Genomic DNA, 13,235 nt, shown 5'->3' with positions numbered 1-13,235 from the left:
GCATCATTTTAACTTTGAAAGTATGGTTGGTGCTTTACATACTCAAGTGAATTAATACAATAAAGTCCAACAGTTGTGAGGTGGGAAAAAAACCTAAAACTGAAATATAAACAGAAGCAGACGAATAATAGATGGTGGCCAGGGCCTCTTCCCACCTCATCTGTACCTTTGGGAGCCAGTGTCACTTGTGTTTCTGCTCTCAGTGACCTGTCCCCAGCTCTCAGGCTTTAGTTGTTAGGCTTCCTTTGAAGCAGATTCTCATTAGATGGGGCAAGTGTGATGTGTGTAGCACATGCTTTCTGTGAGACAGGTAGCACTACACTGGTCTTAGTCACGGGGCATCAATGTGTGTAGGGTTAGGGAGAATTTCTTCTGCCTCCCTCTAGAAAACAAATCTATGCTTGGGATAGGGAAGAAAGAGAGAGAGAGTGTGTGTTTGTGTGTGTGTTTATTGTTGAAAACAAACTCCCAACACAAAGTCTGTAAACTTTTTGGAAGGACAACAAATTAAAATTAATAAAGCAATTTTATTCATTAGAAATGTGTGTTATGAGCCATAGATTGTTAGGAGAGGCCATTTGAGACACTCAGCTAGGCTTCAAAGCTTTGAGTTTGAGTTCTGGATCCACAAATGTTGGCTGTAGGATCTTTGGCTATTGGTTTAATTTTTCTGATTTTTGCACTTTCTTCCTTTGCAAAATAGAAATTAATATTGTCCCACCAACTGTATGGGCTGCTAGAGCAATGAATGAGCAAACGTGTGTGAAAGTGAATGATGACTCACAAAGCACTATACGAATGTCCAAGCATTACTTATGGTCGTGGTGGTGATGGTGGTGGCAGTGGTGGGGGTGATGGAGAAGTCATTCTGGAACCTTCTGTTCCCTTCTCACTGTCCCCGGGACTGAGAAAGTTTTTCCAAACAAAAGCATCATGTCTTGCTCCTCTTATTCGAATGAGGCATTCCTTTCTCTTATCCCAGGAGGGTTTTCTACCAAATGCTGTCCATGCTCCCAGATGCTCCCTGGCTTGGACAGAGAAGCTGTAGGTGGTAGGAGGTGGGGTTCCTCTACCCTTGGAAGAGCAGCTCTTCTAACCCTTTTATTTTGGTTCCTTCTAGGGGCAGTAGAATGAAAGAGGTCATGTCTAATAACAGCACCACTAGCATCTCCCAAGCCAGGAAAGCTGTGGAGCAGCTAAAGATGGAAGCCTGTATGGACAGGGTCAAGGTAAGCGTGCATGCGTCAGCCCCACCCTCCGCCCGAAGCTCAGCTCAAAACATTCCTCCTGCTTCCAAAGCAGACTTGTGAGAGTTAACACGTCACCCAGCAGAGCATGCAGCCAACCTTGGCAGCTGTAACATTTACAAATGAGTGTTTGCTTCACAGTTCTAAGTGTGCCCAAGGATTCAAAGGATGCAAAATACACAGTGTGCATGAATTCCGTAAGGAGTCTCCAAAAATAGACTCATAATTCATCTCGGCTCTATTTAGCTCCGTTGTCATGCCAATAAGCAAGAAAGAGAGTTTAGCAATGAGATCAATCACTTTTCTGCTGTGATACAGTGCCTTTGAGGTTCAACAACATCGGATATTTTGACAGGATTATTGTTGAGGGTGGAGCTCTGAACCGTGCCTGGGTTTGTCAAATATTCCTTTGAGGAAAATGAAGAAAGGTTCCAGACACCTCCCGTTGTATTCATTTCACTGATAAGTGCAGGTCTCTCCATGCTGGGAGGACTGCAGCAAGATGAAGCCACCTCTTCTCCAGATGCCACTCAGAGGTGAGCAGAAGGCCAGGCAAAGCATGTGGCTCTGAACGAGTCTGTGAGCATGGCGCTCGTTGACTGTAATAGAGTTGAAAGGAACCCCAACTCTGGTGTCAGGAACCTGATGCCAGGAAGCTCCATGTGTCTGTGGTCTTGGGGAACACAAATCAGAGGTCTCACCTGGGCATCTGGGATTTGAAAAACACAGAATCCATGGCAACGGGCGACTCCTGAAGCCTTCTATGGACAGAGCCTCCCTGACCCCTCCCCTCATGCTAGTGTATGGCTGGATAGCACCAATACTCGCCTCTGTGTGGACAGTTATTCTTTTCCCCTGGAGCTCTGGGGGTACAACCTCTCCAAGGAGGCAGAAAATATGCACAGAAAGTTACATGAGGGTATATGAAGCAAGGAAGGAATCCGGCGTGATGTAAGTCAGTATCACCGGACCCGTGTTACTAGAGCATCTACATCTCATACATACCGATACCAACTGCAAATTACATGTCAGTCCTTGGTCTCTAGACTAGAGGAGGGAGCAAGTTTAGAACCCAGGAAACAATTCTAAGACACAGCGGGTCCCAATAGCATAGAAAGGGGTTTCAAATGAAAGCTGCAGGCATCCCGTGCTCCAGAAGTGCAGACAGGAAAAAGGATGAGGACTGCAGTGAAAGGCATTGCTGAGCACCTAATCTACACTTGAAGGGTCCTGGGAGAGAAATGTGAAGGCGACGGTCTCCTCCGTATGGCTCAGGGAAGACTTCTCGGAGTTGTGAGCTGTGGCTGGCTCTGAGCTGATAGTGGAGGAGGAAAGGCCAGTGTGAGCTAATCACGGCTCGTGTGGAGCAGCTGGGCAGCGGGAGGAGCTGCAGGTTGTGCTGGGAAGAGAGCTATGGGAGGAGGGCGTCATGCACACAGGTGCGGAAGCCGCAGCCATGAGGTGACAGGTGTGTGAGGTGAACCAACCTGTAAGCAGTAGATGGAGTTGTCAGAGGTGAGGAGGTAGTTGAAGCTCTGAATAATCAAGAGAGGCAAGGAGGGGCAGAAATCGGGTACAGTGTGGAGCAGACAGCAAAGATGGGATCAGGGAGGCAAACACACCAAGAAAATCAACAGAACATGGAGCATAAACGTGGGAGGCACTAGGGAGAGAGACGTTAGAATCCAACTGTCAAGCCCCATGGCCAGAGGCCTGAAAAGACAGTGGGCCCCAGTTTGGGCTATAAGGCCGTTCTGCTTTGCCCAGGCGTTCTCTTCTGGCAAGGAAGATAAATTCTGCAATAGCATCTTCACCTGCCACAGACACCGCCCCAGGAGCCCCTGTGAGGACCGGGTGTCTTCAAGAATGAAGGCTTCTTCAAGAGTCACTTAGGCACACACACTGTCACTAAAAGAAGGAGGAAAGTCAAAGACAAATGAGTTACTGTAGGAGTTCATTCTCACATTGCTGTAAAGAAATCCCTGGGACTGGGTCATTTATAAAGAGATTTAATTGGCCTGTGGTTCCACAGGTGGTCCAGCAAGCATGATGCCAGTATCTGCTTGGCTTCTCAGGGCGGAGGGCGCGGAGGCCTCAGGAAACTGACAATCATGGCAGAAGGTGAAGGGTGAGCAGGCACATCTTACATAGCAGGAGAAAGAGAGAGAAGGGGGAGGCGCTACACACCTTTTTTTTTTTTTTTTTTTTTACTTTTTGAGATGGAGTCTCGCTCTGTCGCCCAGGTGTGATCTCGGCTCACTGCAAGCTCCGCCCCCCGGGTTCACGCCATTCTCCTGCCTCAGCCTCCCGAGTAGCTGGGACTACAGGCGCCCGCCACTGTGCCCGGCTAATTTTTTGTATTTTTAGTAGAGACGGGGTTTCACCATGTTAGCCAGGATGGTCTCGATCTCCTGACCTCGTGATCCGCCCGCCTCAGCCTCCCTAGGTGCTACACACTTTTAAACAACCAGATCTCTTGAGAACTCACTCACTATTACAACAACAGTACCAAGGGGGATGGTTTTAAACCCTTCATGAGAAACCACCCCCATGTCCAATCACTTCCCACCAGGCCCCACCTTCAACACTGGGGATTACAATTTGACGTGAGATTTGGGCAGAGACACAGATCCAAACCATATCAGTTACTCAGGTGATATTCAATCAAAGGGATAGGCAGGCCAGATGCGGTGGCTGACGCCTGTAATCCCAGCACTTTGGAAGGCCGAGGCAGGTGAATCACCTGAGGTCAGGAGTTCGAGACTAGCCTAGCTAACATGGTGAAAACCCATCTCTACTAAAAAATACAAAAATTAGCTGGGTCTGGTGATGTGTGCGTGTAATCCCAGCTACTTGGGAGGCTAAGGCAGAAGAATCACTTAAACCCAGGAGGTGGAGTTTGCAGTGAGCCAAGATTGTGCCACTGCACTTCAGCCTGGGCAACAGAGCAAGACCCCATCTCGGAAAAAAAAAAACAAAAAAAAAAAACGGAATAGGCTGCCATGTTGCTGTGCTGACCATAATGGAAACGTGACTGCAAGATTCCTCAGGGGGCCTGCCAGAGGCTAATTCAGATCCTGTGGTAATTCCAGGGAGTAGGCCAGTGACAGCTGTGTCACATTTGGTTCCGAAACAGAGTTGGTGGAAACAGAATGTTGTCATTGAAGAGACAATGCCTGAGGAGAGAGCTGAACCTAGGAACCGCATCTGTGCCAAAGATGCGTGAGCACACATGGGTGGTTTTTGTTTTTGTTTTTTTCTTGCTTGGACAACCTTGAACATTCATTTTTTTAGTTGTGGTAAAATATATATAACATACAATTTATCATTTTAACCATTTTTAAATGTACAATTCAATTCATCAGTATTAGGTACATTCACAATATTGTGCAACCATCACCAGCATCCACCTCCAGAACTTTCTCATCTTCCCACACAGAAACTCTGTACCCATTCAGTGCCAACTCCCCATTCGCCCTGCCCATTCCTGATGACCACCGTTCTACCTTTTTCCTCTGTGAATCTGACTACGCTAGGTATCTCATATAAGTTTGATCATACAGTATTTATCTTTTTGTTCCTGTCTTATTTCACTTAACTTATCGTCCTCAAGATCCATCTATGTTGTAGCCTGTATCAGAACATCATTCCTTTTCAGGGCTGAGTTGTATTCCACTGCATGGATAGACCACATTTTGTTATCCATTCATCCATTGAGGGACACCTGGGTTATCTCCACCTTTGGACTATTGTAAATAATGCTGTTAGGAACATGGGTGTGCAGGTATCTGTTGGAGTCTTTACTTTGGTTCCTTTGGGTACCCACAAGTGGAATTGCTGGATCGTATGGTAACTCTATGTTCAACCTTTTTACCTTTTTTTTAATTTTTTTTTTTTTTTTGAGAGATGGAGTCTCACTCTGTTGCCCGGGCTGGGAGTGCAGTGGCATGACCTCAGCTCACTGCAACCTCAGCCTCCTGAGTTCAAGTGGTTTTCCTGCCTCAGCTTCCCAAGTAGCTGGGATTACAGGCATGAGCCACTACACCCAGCTAATTTTTGTTTTTAGTAGAGACAGGGTTTTACTATATGTTGGCCAGGCTGGTCTCGAACTCCTGACCTCAGGTAATCTGCCTGCCTCGGCCTCCCTAAGTGCTGGGATTACAGGCCTGAGCCACCGTGCCCAGCCTTATGTTCAACCTTTGGAGGAACTGTCACGCTGCTTACACAGAGGCTTCATCACTTCACGTCATCACCAGCAGTGCACAGGAATTCCCGTTTCTCCACATCCTGACCAGCACTTGTTTTCTGTTTTTTGTTTTATTAATGTATTTACTTTGACAAGTAAAAATTAAAGTCACTCACTATCACAACGACAGTACCGAGGGGGATGGTGTATATTTATGGTGTACAACATGAAGTTTTGACATAGGCATACATTGTGGAATGGCTAAGTCAAGCCATTTAATGTATGTATTCTCTCACATACTTAGTTTTTTGTGGTGAGAACACTTAAAACCTATTCTGTTAGCAATTTTCAAGTATACAATACATTGTTATTAATCGTAGTCACCATGATGTGCAGTAAACCTCTTGAATTTATTTCTTCTAACTGAATTTTTTTTTTTTTTTTTTTTTGAGACGGAGTCTTGCTCTGTCACCCAGGCTGGAGTGCAATGGCATGATCTCGGCTCACTGCAACCCCTGCCTCACGGGTTCAAGCAATTCTCCTGCCTCAGCCTCCCGAGTAGCTGGGATTATAAGTGTGCACCACCACGTCCAGCTAATTTTTGTATTATTAGTAGAGATGGGGTTCGCCATGTTGGCCAGGCTGGTCTCAAACTCCTGGTCTCAGGTGATCCACCTGCCTTGGCCTCCCAGAGTGCTGGGACTACAGGCCTAAGCCACCGCAGCCAGCCCTGAAACTTTGTGTCCTTTGACCAACATCTCTCTAATCTCACCACTCCACGGCCTCAGGTAGCCACCATTTTACTCTCTATTTCTGTAAGTTTGACTTTTTTACACTCCACATATAAGTGAGATCATGCAGTATTTGTCCAGTGCATGGCTTATTTAATTTAATATAATATCCTTCAGGGTTACCCATATTTTCTCAAGTAATAAGATTTCCTTCTTTTTTAGGGCTCAGTAGTATTCTATTGTGTAAATATACCACATTTGCTTTATCCATTCATTCGTTGATAGACACTTAGGTTGATTCCATAACTTGGCTATTTTGACTAATGCTGCAATGAACACAGAAACACAGATCTTTCTTTGACATACTGATTTCATCTCCTTGGGTTATATACCTAGTAGTGGGATTGCTGGATCATATGGTAGTTCTATTTTTAATTTTTGAAAAACATCCACACTGTTTTCCAAAATGGCTGTACTAATTTAATTCCCACCAATGGCATACCACGGTTCCCTTTTCTCCAAACTCAGCAACACTTGTCATCTTGTGTATTTTGATAATTGCCATCCTAACAGGTTTGATGTGATATCTTGCTGTAGCTTTCATTTGTATTTCCCTGATGATCTAGTGATGTCTGTTTTTTTAATAATAGTCACCCTAATGAGTATGAAGCTCACACATGGTTTTCAGCCCTAGGCATCCCTGGTTTCAGGGCACAGTGTGGCTTTGCAGAAAAATCTATGCGATGCAAGACTTGACAGAAAAAAAAAGAAAAGGTGCATCTTGGTATCAGCCAGACTATACGAATGTGGAAAGAAAGGGGAGCTGTCAAGGACACTCCCGATGACCTCGTCAAGGACCTTGAGGAGGGAAGAGAGAGGAAGTCACCAGGGAAAGGCAATGGCCTTTCTGGGATGGGTACGAGGTTACTGCCAGAGAGGAGGAAGGAAAGAGGGAGCCTGGACAGGAAATGACAGAGGGCAGCCCTGGGGAAGGAGGAGAGGAGCAGTTTTTAGAATCCACTGAACTTGCACACACCATGTCAGAAACACCAGGGCCAGATGACAACACTGAGATGGGCCGGGCGCGGTGGCTCAAGCCTGTAATCCCAGCACTTTGGGAGGCCAGGGCAGGCGGATCACGAGTTCAGGAGTTTGAGACCAGCCTGACCAACATAGTGAAACCCCATCTGTACTAAAAATACAAAACTTAGCCGGGCGTGGTGGCACGTGCCTGTAGCCCCAGCTACTTGGGAGGCTGAAGCAGGAGAATCACTCGAACCCAGGAGGCGGAGGTTGCAGTGAGCTGAGATTGCACCATTGCACTCCAGCCTGGGTGACAGAGCAAGACTCCCCCTAAAAAGAAAAAAAAAAGAAAACACTGAGATGGATTTTCCAAGGAAGAGGAAAAGGCCAGGCCCATACTGACTGCATAGTGAGAATGCCTAGCAGGTGAATGTGCACACGACGGTAGGGCAGGCTGCATGGGAACCAGCTGGAGGGTCCATGGGAGGAATCATGGCAACTCCCAGGCCCACAGAGCTGGCTTCCAGGTGAGAGCACGGCAGATGGGAACACAAAGAGGACATCCCAGGCGAGGGCAGGTACCAGCAGGAAACCAAAAGGGAGCCCCCGGGATGGCATGGTATGTAGCCAACCATAGGGCCCACCACCGGGCTCTGTAGCTTTTTGTGCTCAGGAGAGTTTCTAAGGAGGAAGGAAGGAAAAGAAGGCATTTGCCGCCCAGAAAAATAAGGGGACATCTGTCACTGGGAAGAGAAAGGAAAATATAACTGCATTAAGCAGTTCTGGGGTTGCAGAAGTAAGAAAGAGTAATAGTGCCAATTCAGAGAGCTTTGCACGATTCGTGGAGGAAAAACGTAGCTGAAATATTCATTATTGTCTTGAAGTTCTGCTTGTCCCCATTTGCACAAAAGCACAAGTGCAAATATAGACTTCAGTAGGGGATATAGATTGAGGCATTACACCACAAAGCCCACAGCAAGATCTTAAACCCACACACAGTGTGCTTCAGAGACCTCCTTCCTACCTCCATTCATTTAATGTTTATCGAGAATCCCCTGCTACTTGGCCCTTCTCCCAAATTACCACCCCCACTCCATGTGACTCTTCATCTTGCCTAGAAGCACATCAAAGCATTTCCCAACAAAGATGTGTGTTCTTTGCAAACTCTTATCAGCAGCTAAAAACAAGTAATGTCCTCCAGGTTGTCGCAGGCATGAGGAGGATTCACCATAGAACCTGTATAGCCTCACAAAAAGCACAAAGCTTGGAAAATAATACCCAGGTTTCTAAAAAAGAAATAAAAAGCACATGAAAGATGAATTTTGGAAACTGTATGGGTTCTAAGGGAAAGAATACCATGATAGCCTTATTCTTTTTCTCACCCATCAGAAGTTCAAACAATCTAAAACTCTATTAGAAAAGTACATATATGGTTGGGCGCGGTGGCTCACGCCTGTAATCCCAGCACTTTAGGAGGCAGAGGCAGGCAGATCTCGAGGTCAGGAGATCGAGACCAGCCTGGCCAACATGGTGAAACCCCTCTCTACCCCTCTTTACTAAAATACAAAAAAAAAAATTAGCCCGGCATGGTGGCACACGCCTGTAGTCCCAGCTACTTGGGAGGCTGAGGCAGGGGAATCGCTTGAATCCAGGACGCGGAGGTTTCAGTGAGCCCAGATCACGCCACTGCACTCCAGCCTGGCAACAGAGTGAGACTCCGTCTCAAAAAAAAAAAAAGTACATATATGACATTGATCATTAAATAGAGAAAATCCGACAAGCGGTTATGGCAGGTCTGAGCTGAGCAGAGTGTAAGAGGCCTCACTGGAGAAAACAGTGTCTGAAGCCAGCCTGCGCAGCCACAATGCAGAGTTCAGCCACTGAGAAGGCGTTCTCCCAAGGGTGAAGTGCAGCGCTTCCAGGCAGAGCCAGGACACAGGCTCTCAGGCGGGTTCCACGCTGCCTTCCACATGCCATCCCTCAGGGTGCCCTGATTCTCCTGCCCCAGAGGAAAGGGAAATTGCTGACATTGGGTCAATCCTATGTCTGTGACTCATGAGGCTCTGGGGTGGACAGACACCCTTGAGCAAGCCCAACTCTCAGCCAGGGACTAGAAGCAACTGATGGAATGGCCAAGGAAAACTGGCCAAGGAACATTCTGGCCAGTCTCATTTGTCCTGGGAGATAATTTCAACATCCGTGGGGTGGGTGTGCTCACAATTCCTACAAGGGCTGCCCTTAGGCTGAGATTAATTTTGTGAGCACAGGCTTTATTTGCTGAGTGTTGACAGATCAATATATTGCTGGGCCTGCGTTCTATAGACTACTGAAAACACGAGTGCAGGAAGAGAGGAATTTCAGGTGATGGATGCACTAAAAGTTAAAGCCCAAGAAGCGCAGGAGAACTGGCTACACATGGCCCTTGACTTACAATGGGGCTACCTCTCAATAAACCTATTATAAATTGAAAGTTCAACTTACAACATTTTCAACTTACGATGGGTTTATGCGGATGTGACCCCATGGGAAGTGGAAGAGCATACTGAATGCGTATTGCTTTCAGCCACTGTAAATTCGAAAAAATCATTCAGCCAGACCATCGTACCTCAGGGACCCTGTGTATTTAGAGTGCGATAGTACAGAAAGATACTGACATCAAAGAAAAGAGATTGTGGCGAGGCGCAGTGGCTCATGCCTGTAACTCCACCACTTTGGGAGTCCGAGGTGGGTGGATCATTCGAGGTCAGGAGTTCGAGACCAGCCTGGCCACCGTGGTGAAATCCCATCTCTACTAAAAATACAAAAATTAGCTGGGTGTGGTGGTGTGTGCCTGTAATCCCAGCTACTCGGGAGGCTGAGGCAGGAGAATCACTTGAACCCAGGAGGTGGAGGTTGCAGTGAGCTGAGATTGCGCCACTGCACTCCAACCTGGGCAACAGTGTGAGACTCCATCTCAAAAAAGAAAAGAAAGAAAGGATTGTGTCGTGACAGATACTGGCAGTTATTAACAATCTTCCTTCATAAAAACTAAGAAAAATGTGGAGAAAACAGAAAAAGAAAAAGAGCTATTTTTTAAAAGGGTATAATTTGGTGCTTAAAAGAAAGGAGAACAAATAATCAAAAAAATAGGAAATGCAAGGACACAAAAGTTGAATTTACAAGTCTTTGAGATATTTCTCGTATATACTCTCTTTATTCCGTTGATAATTTATTTAAAACCATAAATAAATGAGAGTGGCTCGAACACATACCTAAGCATGGAGCTTACTTAAAGTGCTTCCAACAAGGAAGCAGAACATCTGGTGGGTTGAAGTGAGAATGTGAAAAAGTCATATCCTTTTCAGGGGCCTTTAATGCTTGTTTTGAAAATAATACTACTTCTCTGTTCATTAAAATGGTACTTGCTTTTTTGTTGTTGTTGCTGTTTTTTGAGATGGAGTCTCTCTTTGTTGCCCAGGCCGGAGTGCAGTGGCGTGACCTCGGCTCACTGCAATCTCTGCCTCCTGGGTTCAAGCGATTCTCCTGCCTCAGCCTCCCAAGTAGCTGGAATTACAAGCCTGTGCCACCATGCCTGGACAATTTTTGTATTTCTAGTAGAGACGGGGTTTCACAATGTTGTCCAGGCTAGGCTTGAACTCCTGACCTCAAGTTATCCTCCCATCTTGGCCTCTCAAAGTGCTGAGATTAGGTACTTGTTTATTTTTAAAATTTTTGGAAAATGCTGACAAGTATAAAGAGGATAATTGGAATGATCTATAACCACTACCTTTTGATGTTTTTCCATCTATATTTGTTTTACGTTTATTATAAAACTGGGGCCATAATGTACACTTATTGCTTTTTTATAACCTGATATGTCACTGAACAGTATATTGTGATCATATAACAAGGCCAGGAAATATTCTCCTAAAATGTCATTTTTAATATCTATATTCCCCCCATGTACAGTAATTTATTTAACCAGTCTCCTATCCTTAGACATTTCAGTTATTTCCAATTGTGAGTCTTTTTTTATTTTTCCTTTTTTTTGAGACGGAGTCTCACTCTGTCACCCAGGCTGGAGTGCAGTGGCGCGATCTCGGCTCACTGCAACCTCCGCCTCTCGGGTTCAAGTGATTCTCCTGCCTCGGCCTCCTGAGTAGCTGGGACTACAGGCGCCCGCCACCACGCCCGGCTAATTTTTTGTATTTTTAGTAGAGACGGGGTTTCACTGTGTTACCCAGGATGGTCTCGATCTCCTGACTTCGTGATCCGTCCGCCTCGGCCTCCCAAAGTGTTGGGATTACAGGTGTGAGCCACCACACCGGGCCGTGAGTCCTATTTTTTTTTTTTTTATCGTACTTTAAGTTCTAGGGTACATGTACACAACGTGCAGGTTTGTTACATATGTATACATGTGCCATATTTGGTGTGCTGCACCCATTAACTTGTCATTTACATTAGGCATTTCTCCTAATGCTATCCCTCCCCCCTCCCCCCACCCCACAACAGGCCCCAGTGTGTGATGTTCCCCATCCTGTCCCCAAGCGTTATTGTTCAATTCCCACCTATGAGTGAGAACATGCGGCATTTGGTTTTCTGTCCTTGCGATAGTTTGCTCAGAATGATTGTTTCCAGCTTCATCCATGTCCCTACAAAGGACATGAACTCATCCTTTTTTATGGCTGCATAGTATTCCATGGTGTATATATGCCACATTTTCCTAATCCAGTCTATCATTGATGGACATTTGAGTTGGTTCCAAGTCTTTGCTATTGTGAATAGTGCCACAGTAAACATACGTGTGCATGTGTTGTGAGTCCTACTTTTAAAGAAGCACTGCAGCAAGCATACTGGTAGATAAAATTTTCATGTCTGATTATTTCTTTAAGATAAATTCCTAAGGATTGAAAATCTCTTGGCCAAAAGAGAAATATATACTGTCAGGCACTACATAAAAACTGTTTTAGTCAGCGACAGACTGCATATATGACAGTGGTCCCATAAGATTCTAGTACTGTATATTTTTTGACCCGGCATGGTGGCTCACGCCTGTAATCCCAGCACTTTGGGAGACCGAGGTGGGTAGATCACTTGAGGTCAGGAGTTCAATCAAGACCAGCCTGGGAAACATGGCGAAACCCTGTCTCTACTAAACATACAAAAATTAGCTGGGCATGGTGGCGCACCTGTAGTCCCAGCTTCTCAGGGGGCTGAGGCATGAGAATTGCTTGAACCCAGGAGGCAGAGGTTGCAGTGAGCTGAGAACATACCACTGCACTCCAGCCTGGGCGACAGAGCTAGACTCTGTCTCAAAAAAAAGAGAAAAAAAAATGAGCACGGTGGCTCATGCCTGTAATCCCAGCACTTTGCAAGGCCAAGGTGGGTGGATCACTTGAGGTCAGGAGTTTGAGACCAGCCTGGCCAAGATGGTGAAACCCCGTCTCTACTAAGAATATGAAAATTAGCCAGGCGTGGTAGCGAGCGCCTGTAATTCCAGCTACTTGGGAGGCTGAGGCAAGAGAATCGCTTGAACCCGGGAGGCAGAGGTTACAGTGAGCCGAGATGGTGCCACTGCACTCCAGCCTGGGCAACAGAGCGAGACTCCATCTCAAAAAAAAGATATCTAGTACTGTATTTTTACCTTACCTTTTCTATGTTTAGCTGTTTAGATACACAGATACTTACCATTGTGTGACAGTTGCCTACAGTATTCAGTACAGTCAAATTTCTGTAATCCTAGCACTTTGGGAGGCCAAGGCAGGAGGATCACTTGAGCTCACGAGTTTGAAACCAGGCTGGGCAACATAGTGAGACCCTGTCTCTACTAAAAATTCAAAAAAGTAAGCTGGATGTGGTGCACACCTGTAGTCCCAGCTACTTGGGAGGCTGAGGCAGGAGGATCGCTTGAGCCCAGGAGTTGAGGCTGCAGTGAGCCCTGATCATGCCACTGCACTCCAGCCTGGATGAGAGAGTGAGACCCTGTCTCAAAATAATTAATTAATTAATTAACATTTTAAAAGTTTGTAGCCTAGGAGCAATAGGCTATACCCTGTAATCTATAGGCTA

At 45.9% G+C, this 13,235-nt stretch overlaps 1 protein-coding gene across 3 annotated transcripts in view; it reads left to right on the top strand.

The window, feature by feature from the left end:
• GNG4 (G protein subunit gamma 4) overlaps nt 1-13,235 on the top strand; it is a 107,580-nt gene that overhangs the window by 68,789 nt on the left and 25,556 nt on the right. For all 3 annotated transcript variants that reach the window (XM_019032017.4, XM_055372584.2, XM_031004274.3), the window contains one exon: nt 1,121-1,229. In XM_019032017.4, the coding sequence (XP_018887562.1) occupies nt 1,131-1,229 (99 nt within the window). In that variant the 5' untranslated portion in view covers nt 1,121-1,130. The remainder of the gene's footprint in view (nt 1-1,120; nt 1,230-13,235) is intronic.

This window comes from Gorilla gorilla, chromosome 1, assembly GCF_029281585.2.
Source record: "Gorilla gorilla gorilla isolate KB3781 chromosome 1, NHGRI_mGorGor1-v2.1_pri, whole genome shotgun sequence".
Classification (NCBI taxonomy): domain Eukaryota; kingdom Metazoa; phylum Chordata; class Mammalia; order Primates; family Hominidae; genus Gorilla; species Gorilla gorilla.
This window is presented reverse-complemented; position numbering and strand designations above follow the sequence as displayed.